We start from the raw sequence: 15,515 nt of genomic DNA, 5'->3' as shown, positions 1-15,515 counted from the left end.
ATTTAAACTTTGAACTTTCCCATGCATCTAGCATAGTAAGTTCTTAATATTTATTGTAATAAATTGACTATGTGATGTCTTAGCTTTTCTTAAAGAGAAGAGTACTTTAGTTTCATCTGAAAATCCTGGGATCAAAAGGAGACAAACCATTATTTATGCCTATTGAAAAAAAGGACCTGACTTTGGATTAGCTCACATTTATTGACTTTGTTTAAGAAAGTAAATTCACCTTCTGTCTAACTTTGCAGGGAATAAGGGAAACAGGGCACCATTATGGACAGAAAAGAGACTGTTTCTTAAATTTACCTGTGATCACTCTGACAGGACAACTGAAATCAGTTATAACCTTTTGCCAGTGGTACATAGGGCAGGAGAGTAAAGGAGACACCAAATGACAGAGACATTTTAAATCATGTTAATTATAATCGTGATAGCTGATCTGTTTCTTTTCTCATGTGTCATGTCTTGCAAAGCCCTTTTGCATTTGATCATTACAAGAAGACCTGCAGATAATGGTCATAAAAAAGATTCTTGGTCAGATATAGGTAGTACTGGATATTCTCAGAGGCCCCTTGCAGATCTGACATTGTTAGAACTCAATGAGCTTCTCCAACCAAAAAGTGATTTCAGTTGTTCAGTTTTTTCAGTCCTGTATGATTATTCGTGATCCCATTTGAGCTATTGTTTTTAAAGATGCTCGTTTGCCATTTCCTTCTCTAGTTCTTTGTCAGACAAGGAAACTGAGGGACAGTGAAGTGACTTGTCCAGGGTCACATAGCTAGTAAGTGTCTGAGGCCAGATTTGAACCCTGGAAGATTCATCTTCCTGATTTCAGATCTGGAGCTCTTTCCACTGTACTATCTAGGTAACCCCAAAAGTGATTTCACCTGTCTTTAAAATTCATAGTACTTTGATTAGTTAAGAAGGCAATCTTTAATTTGGAAAAAATACTGGGTGTAAATGTCACCTCAGACACTATACAGCAAGTTATTTCATCTCTCCCAGACCCAGTTTCCTCATCTGTAAATAGAAATCATAATAGTACTTGCATATCAAGGCTGTTTTGAGTATCAAATGAGGTAATGTAAGATTTATAAAATCCTAATTAAATGCATGATTATAATTAACATGATTTAAAATGTCTTTGTCATTTGGTCTCTCCTTTAGTCTCTTACCCTATGCACCACTTGTGTAAAACATTGATATAGAAGACTACTTGTAAGGGTTTGACAATCTCAAAAACTGCTAAAGTTTTTTTTCATATTGGATATGTACTCACACAGATATATACTCCTAAACCCAATCAGACAGTTAATAAACATTTATTATACACCTGCTATATACCAAAAAGCTGTCAGTCTAGTAGGAAAGATTACATAAAACCAACTATGCACCAATTATATGCAGAATAAATAGGAAATAATCCACAAAGGGAAGGTACTAGAAATAAGAGATGTTGCCAAAGTGTCCTGGAGGAGGTGGGGATTTTTTTTGGGGGGTGCATCTACGTGGTGGATAAAGAACTGGTTCAGAAGTCAGGAGGACCTGAGTTCAAATGTGATGTTAGATACTTGACACTTACTTGCTGTATGATCCTGGACAAGTCACTTAATCCCAATTGACTGCAGAAGGAAAAAAAAAGTGTGATTTTATCCAGAAGGTAGAGATGAGAAGAGGCATGAGGAATAAGAAAATGCCTGAAGGCAAGAGACAGAGCATCTTATTCATGGACTAGAATTACTGGCTCAAAAAGTATCTGGAAAGATGTAAGGTATAATGAGACTGGAAACTTGTTGGGGAACTCGGTTAACTTAGGAAAAAGCTTTCCCCTTTGTAGTGTATTCATGAAATTCTTCACAGGCTTTTCCAAAGGATTCCTTTAAATAATATCTAATAATATTTATGATAATGATAGTAATATTGCTAGCCTGAATTTACATAGTTCTTTGATTTTAACTTTTGTAAAGTCTTCGAATGCCAGACAGAAGATTTCAGAAATGAACCTAGAGCAATGTGGAAGTTGCTGGAGATTATTATAATGATATAAAATTATGAGAATTATTGGGTGTGTTGTATTATTGTAATTGCATATAATCATTATAAAATATAATGGGCTGCCTTAGGAGACAGTAGATTGTCCTTCTCTCTGGTTCTTCAAGTAAAATTTAGGTGACAACTTGGCAGGGCTGTTATGCAAAGGCTTCTGGTTCAGGTTTGGCCCCTGGTTCCTCTTCTGTCCCTGAGATTCTGTTAGACACTATTCAGGACAGATAATAAAGTATTAATGACCTGAAACCACTAGAAACACATTCCAAAGGAGGCTGCTTTTCTTACCTTTGTGAATTCCTCACTGAAGTGTGGTCTGGGAGCTAGTTCTGCTGACTTTAATTGTCACAATTACCCAATATGGATTTCAGAAAAAAGGTTGTTGAAAGTTTATTCACATCCCAAAAGGCTATGCTCTCATTCCACAGGGATATTCCATAAGGAATATGACCTCCCACCTCCTCCCAGCTTTCTCACTCACCCCTCAGGAGATTTGCTAGCTGCAAAACTCTGGGTTAAGACATAGTATCTCGAGGGCAGCCGAGCTGATGAACAGTCTTAGTGAGTGCAGAGCCCAGGGTCAGTGTGTTGTGGTGTTTGTCCATAGGGGATTGGAAACAGAGAGCACATTCTTTCCTACAAAGCAATTGGAACTCAGAATTGTAGAGAGTTTTTATTTTGTTTTATATTACTCTCTCACACGTGGGGTTTGTCAATGCAAAAATGTGAAACTCTGGGATTTTGTCCTGGGTGTTTGCAGCCTCTCTATTCTGTTCCCTATACTCGTTCTACTCTTTAAGATTATCAGTAAGATTATCTTCAGATCTCTTCCTGCCTACACATGGGTTCTGGGCTTACCATCCCAACCCTCACTGGTAACCCCTTCTTCAACTGGTTCTTTTATGCTTTTCTTTGCAGATGTAAAGGGCATGACTGATATATCTCTTCTTAGGGGAGTGTCTTTCTATAGTTCACAAGCCCCTACCACAAACTGATAGCAATTAGTTTTTAGAAAAGGATATTTATTAAGTTAATATAGTGAGAGTAATAGGTATAAAACATTCTCCAAAAACTCTGTCATATCCTCCCATCGCTACATGCACTGTCAAAGAGAAAGTGAGCTCAAAATCAGAGAGCACATATGGTCAAGAAGTAAATCACAGATCCTGAGATTTCAAAGTTCTCTTCTCCCTTTGTAGGGTATTCATGAAATCATTCTTAGGCATGGTGTAGCTTTTCCAATGGATTCCTTTAAATAATACTTCATAATAGTAATGATAATGATAGTAATAATGATAGCTTGAATTTATGTAGTTCTTTGATTTTCACTTTTTGTAAAATATTTCGTGTTATTTCATTTAATCCTCACAAGAATGTGTAGCATATGTTATAATTTATATTTTACATATTAGGAAACTGAAGTTTAGAGAGATGAAGTTATTTGCATGGTATATATTTAAGGCAAAATTTGAAGTTGAGTTTTCCTAGACCCAATCTGTCTTTACAAATTCAACTATTAAGCCAAGTGGCTTCGTAATAGAATCCTGAGGCTGCCTGTCCCAGGGGTGTCTCATTTGTCATTGGCTTCTAATTATTGTTATTGTATCAGCTATTTGTAGAATATTGCTATGAGTGGAATACTGATGAAAAATTCTAAATCCTTTGGTCCTCTAAAGGTCATAAGGTCAAGGAGGGAAAGGGGGAGGCTAAGAACATGAATGAGTCCAAGGATCATTCTCCTGCCTTCACTCTTCTTTTAAGTGTTTTTTCCTCAGGTATTGGTTTGAACTTCTTTCTGCTGGATCACAACTCATTAAGATCTTTTCATTTCAAATTGGCTTCCTATTTCACACAAAGGCTCTAGTTAATCATCAAGTTTTAGCCAATCTGAATATCCTTCTTAATATATGTCACTCCTTTTCATTCAGTAGCTTTCAAGGATTTCCAAATTGATCAAAGACCTTTTTATCTATCATAAAGAATTTTGTGGCTTATTTAATGAGTATATTTATTCTGACATGGTTAAGATAATTGGTGATATTTACCATATTTGCTATCATCTTTGAATGTTTGGACATTCTATGAGACATGGCAAAATTTTCTATCTCCTGGAAACTTTTGAAAATGCCATTGTGATGAGGTAATTGATTGATTTTTTAAATCCCGTCTTGAAGTAATTATCAAACTTATTTCATAAAAAAAATATTATCATTTATATAGGGAATGAAACACAATTTTGGGAAAAAAACATTCTTGCTGAACTAGGGAATCCATGTTCACTTCCCACCTTTGATGTTTAATACCTTGTGATTCTGGCAAATCACTTCGCCTTCTAGGGTGTCACATTTTTTCATCTGTAACATGAGAAGGTTGTACCAGATGATCTTTGAAGTGCCTTCCAGTTTTAGACTTTTAATCCTATTTAGGAATTAATTTGTGTGAACTTAAGCCAACAGAACACATTTTTATATGTTAAGGCTTATTTCTAATGATGAATTGTAAGACATAGAAAATTCGGGTATTGGCTAATGAATAGTGGTAGTACACTGCTGTTAGGAGGTTTTTCTCACTTTCTCAAATCACATCTTATAGGAGGCTAGGCTCCCTTTCATATGCTAATGGATGACATTTAATAGTAGATTTTTGTGAGGTACTTTATAGACGTTATGTCTCTAGATGCTTGCAACCTTTTGAAGTACTTAGTACCAGGTTTACTATCCCTTTTATAGATGAGAAACCGAGACTTAAGTTTAGTGACCTTAACTATGCAGCAGAGTATAGACTCAAACTCAGGCTTGGAGTTGATTATAAATCTTCAGGGTTCCCCCATATCAAGCTCAATTTCACAAGACGTGGATTAAGGACTAGAAGAATCCAATTCGCCAATTTTACAGGGGCTCACACATGTTGAGGTCTTAGGAGAGACCCACTGGGTAAATCTCCAAATAGAGTAGCTTTGGAGGGCATTTTCCTGACAAGGTGGTGAGGCTAATTGAGATCTTTGTGGTACCATTTTGCTACTCTTAGACTCATGGTCTAAGGCAACCCATAATCATCAAAAAAGTACAATTAATTCCCCTTCACTGATGGTTGCTTTCTTCCCTGAGTAGAGACAATATATGTTAAGGACTCTTGGAACATCAAACTCTCTTCCCCATCCTTTTGCCTCATAAAACTTTTACTAATTGCCAGAATTTAATATGTTCTTGCATAGCCCCCACCACACACACACACACACACACACACACACACACACACACACACACACATACACACCAGTTAATTGTTGGTAAACAGAATCTTGGGAACTTTCTGAAAAGACAATTCTTGCTCCATGATTGAGTACTTAACTATAGTATAGGGAAGGATGATGTCTGACAGATTGTGTGTGTGTGTGTGTGTGTGTGTGTGTGTGTGTATGTGTGTGTAAATGTGGGTGTATTTCTTTTAATGTTCTGTTTATCTCATTCCAGCCCTCTTCATCTCTTGTTTAGACCTAAGTGGTCTTTCTTCATCTACTTCTCTCTAACCTCAACATACTCATTCTACAGCATCAATCTTCTTAAGGCATGGGATCTCCCAGGTTGTTCTCCTGTTCAGAAATCTCATGATTCCCTATCACCTATGGAATAGCACAGAAGGGGATGAGCTTTACCTGTATATATAGCCTGTCTGGCTGAAGCCCACCTTTATGACTGCATCTCCAACTTGTCCCCTTCATGGATTCTGGGTCCTGTAAATCTAAGCCACCGGCTCTTCTCTGATGACTTGTCCCACTCTCTCCCCACATCCATGCCTTGAAGATGCTTGACTTGGTAGTTGTCTCAGGTATTTAAAAGTCTAGGTCAGAGAAATATTACACTTCTTCTGCTTGACCCCAGAACTGGAAAGACTCAGTAGAAATTGCAATGACAAATTTCATCTTAGTGGAAGAAAAACTGTCTAATGATTAGAGACACTCTAATGTGGAATGGACGATTGCTTTAAGTAGAAGAAGGCTTCCCCTCTGCAGTAGTCTTCAAGCAGAGATTGGACGATCATTTGTTGAGCAGGTCACAGGGAAGATTCTTGTCCAGAAATGGGTAGGACCAGATCAGTGAAATTGTTTCTGATCCCAAGAATCTATGATTCTCTGCATGTAGGAGAATTTTAGAATACAGCAAAATCAATGACTCTGGATTCAGATGACCTGAATTCAAATCCTGCTTTTGATATTTATTACCTATGTGACTTTAAGAAGCCATTCAACCTCCCTGGGCCTCAGTTTCCTCATCTGTAAAAAGAGTGAGTAAACTAGAGAACCTCTGAGGTTCTCCCTTCCAGGGAGGGGCTGAGAAGTCCCTTCTAGGTCTAGGATCTTATGATTCCTATTCTTACTGGTTGAGATCTTTTTCTTCCTATAAGGCTAAGCTCAAGTTTTATTCTCTTCATTTAACATTTCTTATTTTTATTGTTTTAATGTAATTAATTATAATTTTAATAATTATTTAACTCTTATTAATGTAATATAATGATACAATATTGGGTATAATTAATATAATTGCCATGTTATTTTTATTCTATGTTATTATTACATTTCCCAATGACTGTTAATTTTTGAATCTCTCCCAGCTGAAAGAAGTCTCTTTAAAATGTTCCTCTTATAAAGGTTGTAAAGAATGGAAAAATTATTTTTGGTGAAATTTAGAGAACTAGATATACACATAATGCACACAAATTTATGAAATACATATATGTATATATAGGTAAGTATATATACATATATAGGTAAGAACTACACACATGCATGAATGATTACATGTATGCATACATGTATATGCTGTATGTATGCATACATATAATCATTCATGTGTGTGTGTGTGTGTATAGTTCTTAACTTGCTTACAAAGAGAAGGGACTCACACAATAGGAGGATGCCAAAATGAGAAGGGGACACTGCTATTATCTAAAATGAAGAATCTTAACCTCTTGTGTCAGAGACTTCTCTGGCAGTCTGATGAAACATCTGGACCCATTCTTAGAATAATGTTTTTTTTAAATTTTATAAATGGAAAAAATGCCAAATTTCAGCTAGATATCTAGTGAAAATAAGATGTATCTTTTTTTCCCATCCAAGTTAATGGCCACCCTGAAATCTGTCCAGGCATATCCTTGGACCCCTTAGGTAAGATCCCTTAGTATGGAGGAATCCCCTCATTTTACAGACATGGAAACAGAACTCTAGAGAAGGGAAAGTAAAATTAAGAATAGACTCAGATGAATGGGCCCCGGGAGGCTGTGGAACTGTTGGTAAAACCATGCGCCACGGATTGGGTTGAGTGATATTATTATTAATGGTGTTGTTAGTATCCAGCTTCTGCGATTTCCGAAAGTTTGAAAATCCCCGCAGAGACCACTTCCAGTTCTTGGATTTGGGGATTCTCAGCAGCAAACTTGCATTAACGCAAAATGAGCGCTAGAACGTCGGTCAGTGGTTTTTGTTAAGCCCTGAATGCGGGGACCGGAAAGACCTGGCTCCAGCTCTTGCCTCCCACATGACTATCCACTTAACCTCTATCAATTCACTTCAGTTTTCTGAGATTGCGCTTCCTCATTTTTAAAACGGGGACAACCTTAAGTGGGGATTGTGTGTGGAGCGCTGTGTGAATCACATAAGGCAAGTTACATGAGTACTCGGGGTGTTACTTTCGCTGCCGTACTTAACTCTCTCTTTCTCTCTGTTATCTCTCTGGCGGGCCTGCAGAATCCAGCCCTGATGCTATCTGCTGAGATGACCCCCTTTTCCAAGTTGCCACTGGTGTTGCTACTGCTGCCTCCCATCTTGACCGGCACCAAAGCTCAGGTTAATCCAGGTAACCCAGCCGCCCGCCGGCCGATCCAAGAGAATTTCACGGCCTGAGAGTGTTTTCCTTGGGAGTAGCCCGGGCCTAGGTGTCCCGAGGTCATTAATCTTTTTGCTTCTGTGGTGGGGAGAGGGCCAAGACCCGACCTGCTTCCTATAAGCATGCTTGCATGAGGAGTCACTTCTGCCGCAGAGGGAGGGTGAGCTGGAGAACGGTGGGGCCCCACACCCCCTTTAAGAAAGGGAGCTTGGCTACGGCCACAAGGGATGTCCTGGGGTCCCCCTTTGACCATGATGTTGTTTAGAACCTTTCTGGACTTGGAGGGGGTCTTGGGGTTCTGGCATAACGTCCTATCTTCCACAGGGCACAGTTGTGCTCAAAAACAAATATTCATGGGAACAAAAATTCATTCAGACCTTCTAGGAGGAAGTACTGGGCCATGTCATCAGGGTTTTTGAGGCATGTTGTCTGTTTTGTTTTCTCTCTGACGATTGGTGAGAAATCTATCAACTGGTTATCTTCCTCTCTCTCACCACATCAGCACAACAAGCCTTGTAAATAATTCCTCAAAGTAAGGATCTCACCGAGGGTTATCTAACAAAGAAAGAGGTGAGTTTTCTTCCTATGTCCTGCTGAAACCATGCAGCTGGTAGGACCAGAGAGGGAAATGCTAGGAAATGGTTAGCAAAGCATTGACTCTGAAAGTGTACCCCGTGGGAGTTTCCAGAAAAAAGGAAGATAGCAGTGTTGGAGGGAAGGTGTATGTCTAAAGCAGAAGCAATAAATCTTAAGGATCTCAGGGAAGCTAAAATAAAAAAAAATACTCCCAATCTTAGAAGCATTTTGGATTATTAAAGGTGGCCATTTAAGCTTTGCTTGAATATTTCCAATGACAGGAAACTCATTACTTAATGAATCAGTTCCTTTTCTTTTTATATAGATCTGCTTTTAAGAATGTTTTCCCCTTTTGAATTAAAATCTATCAACCTATAAATCACACTTTTTGTTCCTAATTCTGTTTTGTGAAATAAACCAGAGCAATTTTAAAAATAAAATGCTCCTTTAAAAATGTCAACCTTTCATTCCCTCTTTCTCCAGTAGATTTCTTTTCTCCAGGTCAAACATTCCCAATTCCTTTGCCTGATCCTCACTTGGTTTGGCCCCTTTCCATCTCCATCACCTTCTCCCAGCATGTCCTCACTTATCATGGTATCCCCCTAGAACTTTCTTGGCTTTTCTCCATGAGATGTTTTTTTTCCCTCTCTCCTGGCTCCCCCAAAGCTCTGGTCATACTGGGCTCTGCTACTCCCATCACAATGCACCTAGCCATCTGCCTCCATCTGGGGATTCACTTGTGCTACTCCGCCCACAGCTGTTCCTTCCCCAAGCCCTGGAGCAGGAGTTGTCACTGGGGCCTGGGAGATGAAGCTGTCTGGGCTCTGGGCACAGTTGTGGGGACTTGTGGGAACTGGGTTGCCACGAGGACATTTATATGACCAAACTAAGAAAGCTGGCAGCTTAGGACAGGGTGCTAACCCATGCGACTAGAGCAGAATCCAGTCTGTCCCATGTCTGAAGACAGCAAAGAAAACAGTCTGCAGCCCTCCCCCCCAATTTTTCCTTCTCCCCCAGTGTCTGATGCTTTCTTTGGCCTCCTCTTGCCAGAGGAAAAGAAATAAAGGTCTTGATTTATGGTAGACTGGTCAGGAACTTGGACTGTTCAAGTCCTTTTGAAGGATTAACCCTCCTCCCTCCGCAATCCCTCCAACTGGACCAGCCCGACTAAAAAGCAAATAATTCTGCACTGGCTAAGTCTCGCACATGCTCAGTGTCAAACTTTCCTATCACAGGGCCCCAAAACACGACTAATCCATTGCTCAATCACTTAATCTTTCAATCAACAAATGCTGACAGAATGTCCCTTGTTAGACCCCCATGGGCTTGCTTCCTAGGCCTTTGGGTTTGGACAAAGAAAGTAAAATGCTACAACTGGGCTCGTAGGTTTATAGTTATAGGAATTGGAAAGAACATTAGTGGAAATTGAGTCTAATTTTCTCATTTTAAAGATGAAGAAACTAGGGCACACAGAGGCTAAGGGACTTTCCAGGTTTACACAGTTAGTAAGCATTGATACTTACTTAAATGGGATTTGATACTAAATAGGATTTGAGTCTGGATCTTTGTGCTCACAGTACTGGTTGGTTGATAATATCTGTAATGTCCTGCCATTCAATTTAATTCTTCCCTAGCAGGGAAGAATTTGAGCTGACTTAGTTAACCCTAGAGACTGTACAAAATAGATTCTGGTGGTGGGAAGGAAAGATCATTAGAATGGGATATGTTAGATTGGGATACCCTTGTTGTGTGATTTTGATTTTCCTAAAGCACAGATCTTGTCCATGTCAGACACCCTTCTACTCAAGAAGCACAGTACCCCCTTTCCCCTCATTTCCTTTAGGATAAAATGCAAACTCTATTGTTTAGATTTTAAATCCCCCCATAATTTGAATTACATGACATCCTACCTCCCATCTCTATTCCTTTGCATAGGACATCCCTCACTTCTATCTCATCCAGTTAATTTCTAGTTTATTAATTCCTAGCTTCCATCACAATTAAAGTGCCTCTTCCTATAAGGGACACATTCCAATTCTAATAACACCATTATATCCCCAGGACTCCCTCTGGAAAATTACTTTGTATCTAATTGGTTTTAAATATTTGGATTAGATGCTGTTTTCTCTCATAGAATGTAAGATTTTTAAAGGCTGTGACTGTTTGTTTTTCCCTTTTTAGCCCCAGCACCTAAAACAGTATTTAATAAATGTTTGTTTAATGAATGGATGACATTAACCTTTTTACATCTCAGTTTCTTTTACTGTAAAAGAGTTGCAGTGAGTGAACAAAAACTTGAGGCAGTAGTGAGGAAAGCAATTGTTTGTTTAAGTTTGGAGAGCCTGAATATGTTTATAAACAAGAGGAAGGAGCCAGAAGGACTGCAGCAGTTGAAGATGAGAGAGAGACAAACAGAGATAGACAGAGAAAGGGAAAAAGAGAAAAGGAAAGAGAGAATGTGACAAAGGGAAGGAAAGTGGAAGAGAGGGAAGGGGAAAGAGTGAATAGGAATGGTATTGAATAATCAATTGATCAGTTGACTTTGGTCTCTGAAAATACTGGAGGCGATGGTTTCAGCAGCACAAAGAGAGGCATTAATCTTGATAAGTGTTAGTTACTTCATAATCTTAAACCAGCAGGAAGGAATGGATAACGAGTGGACATATGGAGAAGTTTTCAAGTGTACAGATTAGATAACAGAACTTATGACAGATAGCTTCAATCATCTCAGTAAGATAAGAATCTATACTAGGGTAGATATAAAGACAGAATTGAGCATTTCCATGTCAGTTTGCATCATTATCTTTGAGCCATACTGTGCCATTCTCCTGAACTTCCCTCATCACAGGCAGTTGACAAAACTAGACCTTCTGTCTATGAAAAGTAGTGGTTAGCTGAGGTAAAATGATTCGTAGTTCTATTATCCCCAACCCTTGAAGGGCATTGGTGGTCATGGCTGGAGTAAGTTGTAGGAAGTAGACAAACACGACCTCTCTGGTCATCTATTTACTCATCTGTAAAAATGGAGTTAATAATTCCTGTGCTATCTACCTTAATGGGTTGTTGTGAAAATCAGCTGAAATAAAGTATACAAAGCATTCTATAAATCCCAAAGGAGATATATATATATATATATATATATATATAGAGAGAGAGAGAGAGAGAGAGAGAGAGAGAGAGAGAGAGAGAGAGAGAGAGAGAGAGAGAGAGAGAGAGAGAGAGAGAGAGAGAGAGAGAGAGAGAGAGAAGAGAAGAGAAGAGATCTATAGAGGAGAGATTTGGCCAATAAAGATACAGTCTTTGAGCAATTGGTAGACATGACATTTCCTGGAAGAGTAGTGTTGCTTTGATTACTATTCTCAGACACGGGGTTGGAAAGAAGGAAGGGAATGGAGAAGGTATGAGAGCAGTATTAGTCCTAGTCCATTCAAGATAAGATGAATGTTTCCCTATCAGAGCCCAAGTCTTCCAATGTATAGTCTTCCAAAGGGCTAGTAAATTGAAAATCCTTCTTCACATTTCATTTCAGAGGGTAATACATCATTATCTTTGTCTCCCACTTTCTCATATGATTTTTCTCCACTAGTCTAGATACCTAGAGAATCAATTGATATTTTTTAAATGTATATTTACATATGTTCTTGCTCTTTCTTCCCCTAGAATGTAAGTTTCTTGAGGATAGAAATTGATTTAGTACTTGTCTCTGTCTTCCTAGAACTTAGCACAGAGACTTTCATAGGTACTGAAGAAATGTTCGTTGAAGGGAGCTGTGGAGTTTCTCTTTGGCTGGGACAGTGCCGCTACCCTCTTCCCAGCTTGACCTCCCTCCCAAATCTTGAAACAAGAGTTTGGTTCTTGGTTTCAGTTTCTTGACAATGAGTTAGTCCTACTGCTCCAGTGCTGAGGCAATCGGTGTGGTTTTAGTTGGCTTGTGGCAAGGCCTTTCTTTTGTTGAGAGATAACAAGGCATGAAGAGACCTCCCTAGTAGAATTTCTCTTCCTGGGCGGAGGTTGGGGGGGGGGGAGAGGGGAGAAATGCCAGATGCTGCTTCCATACACATGTTTGTTTATTGACTTCTGCCTCAGGGTGGGCTCTGGAATCCTGCCTTCCCCCTCCTAAAATCTCTTCCCATGGAGATAGAGAAGAATTATTTGTTTCTTGAACCCTTTGTATAGGCTACAGAATCCCCAAACATCAGGATTACAAGGCTCCTTAGACAGGATCTAGTCCACTATCTCCCTCCTTCCCTTCCCTTTAAAATATTGTATTTTTACTTTTTAGAGATGAAAAGACTGAGGTTGAGATAAAATGACTGGCCCAAGGTCATACAAGCTAATATGTGAATTAGAACTCATCTTCTGACTCCAAATGCAGGGTTCTTTCACTGTATATCATGCTGTATCTCTGTATGCAAGATTATTAGACCCTAAGCCAGTGGTTCTCAAAATATGGTCTAGAGAATCCTGGGGATCTCTGCACCCTTTTAGAGGGTTTACAATTTCAAAAATAGTTTTTATTTCCAATATGGTAAATGTCTATAAATATAATCCAGATAAACAAAAACGCTTTGGAGAGATCCTCAATAATTTTTAAAAGGATAAAGATACTGAAAACAAAAGTTTGAGAACCACTGTTCTCAAACAAAAGTTGAGAACCACAAAAATTTGAGATAGCTTAGACTCTAAGCTATCTCTGTGCCTCTCTCTGTCTCTATCTTTATCTCTGTCTCTCTCTTCCCTTCACTCTCCTTCCCTTCCTCTCTCTGTCTCTAACTGTTTCTCTCTCTCTCTCTTTCTCTCTCTACTTCCTTCCCCCATCTCCCCTATCTCTCCTTCTCTCCTCCTTCCCTGTCTCTTTCTGTCTCTGTTTATGTTTCTACCTCTCTCTGTCCCTGTCTCTCTGTTTCTGTCTCTTTCTCCCTCTCATCTTTAGAATTTAACCTAGTGCCTGGCACATAGTAGGTGCTTAATACATGTTTGTTGATTGAGTGATTGAAGATCAAGAATGAGTCAATACAAATATGGAAATACATTTAGAAGAATTGCACAAATTTAACCTATATCAGCTTGCTGTCTTAGGGAGAAAAGGGGAGAGAGGAAGAAAAAATTGAAACACAAAGTTTTGCAAAGGTGAATGTTAATCTTTACATATATTTGGAAAAATAAAATACTATTTTAAAAAAGGAATGAATCAATAACCAGAAAAAGCTAAGTCCTTTGGAAAACTATTTGATGAGCAGGGTATTGAAGTCCTCTCAACAGAGGAAAGTTTAAGCATCTCTTTGCCTTTAGATTTAGATTAAGATAAAGATTAAAAAAAGGGAAGTCAGGCAATCTCCTTTGAGTTTTAGACTTGCCTAAAGATAACTGGAAGAATTGGAATTGATTCTGAGTTTCTCCTCAAAAATATAGTTTGATAGCCTTGATTTATAAGTGGCAGGGTTTTTCTTCGTCTTGAATTAAGGAGAAGTTTGAAATTATTCCATTTATTCTTATTGAAAATCATATTTAAACTTCTATTATGGTTAGGTTTCAGTAAATCCTGGAGTTAAAAAGCTTTCTGTTTTCACTTTGGAGTAGAATTGGAAATGGGGTGACCATTTACAAGGCAAACATGGGAGACTGAAAATTTGTTTTACTAACTACATGGTGCAATGGATAGAATGTTGGGCTCAGAATTAGGAAGATCTGAGTTCAAATTTGACCTAAGACATTTCATGAGCTTGAACAAGAGAACCCCTGTTTGTCTCAATTCTTTATCCATAAAATGGGGACACAATGGAGATGCAAATACAAGAAAACTCCATAGATAAAGTTCACAGGAATGATGTAGAGTTAAACATAACAAAACAACGAGAAGTACAATGTATTCCTTTGGAAAGTAGAGAGGGAGAAGGTTAAAAACAAATTTATTTTTAAAATGCAGTCAATCAAAAACATTTAATAGTGTCATCAGAATGAAAAATAATTAATTTATTTCCTCAATAAACATTTATTAAGCACCTACCATATGCAAGATACCATGATAGGGACTGTAAATGCAAAGATGAAAAGCAATGGAATCCTTTGTTATTAACAAATTTCCAGTTTATTAGAAGGGATACAGTATGCATACTACTGCTTCTGCTGCTGTTACTACTACTACTACTACTACTACTACAAGGCAGCTCTAATAAGTGATTTTAGAAACTGAAGAATAAAACTTTCAGATGTGGGAAGCAGGAATGGCTAGATAAACTAGCTGGTGTCTGTGCTGATTCTTGAAGGAAATGGCTATTGTAAAAGACCAAGATGAGAGGGAATATATTCCAGACATGGATATGGCTCATGAAAATGCAGAGATGAAATGTCAAGGTCAGGAAATAGTGACTGGTTCACTGGCTAGAATGGAAAGTACGTGATATAGAATAATGTGAAGAAAGATTGGAGACATAGGTTAGAGCCAGGTTGTAAAGAGCTTTAAATGTCAGGCTAAGGGGTTTATATTTTTCCTCTAGACAATGAGGCACCAGCGGAAGAGCTCTGTGCATTAAGGAGGTTCTTTTGGCATGTCATAAATGGAATAGATTCTTTAGAAAGAATATGGTTTATTTCTAAGACTTTGCTCTTTTCAAAAGTGGGAGTACTGTGTTAGCATTGTACCTCAATAGATAACATTTCTGTAGAGCTTCCAATGTGCCAGGCATTGTGCTAAGGCTTATAATTATCATTTAATTTGATATTTATAACAGCTCTGGGAAATTGAGGAAAATAGAGATTAAGTGGCTTTCCCAGAGTCACACAGCTAGTACGTGTCTGAAGCTAGATTTGAATTCAAGGCTCCTTGAGTCCAGGACTGATGCTCAATATATTGTTTCATCTACCTGTCTCTGTGAAAAGATTGTGATCCCCGAGTCAGAGGGTCTGGTTTATAACCCTCCATCTAGCATTAGGCAATTCTGTAATGTTATGGAAGCCATATATATCTTCCATTAGATTGTAACCTATTTGAGAGCAGAGATTCCCAGCACT

General features: G+C 38.4%; 1 protein-coding gene across 2 annotated transcripts in view; it reads left to right on the top strand.

Moving 5' to 3' along the window:
• The window catches only part of DDR2 (discoidin domain receptor tyrosine kinase 2), a 203,410-nt gene that overhangs the window by 114,619 nt on the left and 73,276 nt on the right, over window positions 1-15,515 (top strand). For both annotated transcript variants that reach the window (XM_051999129.1, XM_051999130.1), the window contains exon 3: window positions 7,790-7,898. In XM_051999129.1, coding sequence (XP_051855089.1) covers window positions 7,802-7,898 — 97 coding nt within the window. In that variant the 5' untranslated portion in view covers window positions 7,790-7,801. The remainder of the gene's footprint in view (window positions 1-7,789; window positions 7,899-15,515) is intronic.

Source organism: Antechinus flavipes, chromosome 4, assembly GCF_016432865.1.
Source record: "Antechinus flavipes isolate AdamAnt ecotype Samford, QLD, Australia chromosome 4, AdamAnt_v2, whole genome shotgun sequence".
Taxonomy (NCBI): domain Eukaryota; kingdom Metazoa; phylum Chordata; class Mammalia; order Dasyuromorphia; family Dasyuridae; genus Antechinus; species Antechinus flavipes.
Note: the sequence above shows the minus strand (reverse complement) of the source record. Positions and strands in the feature narration are given on the sequence as shown.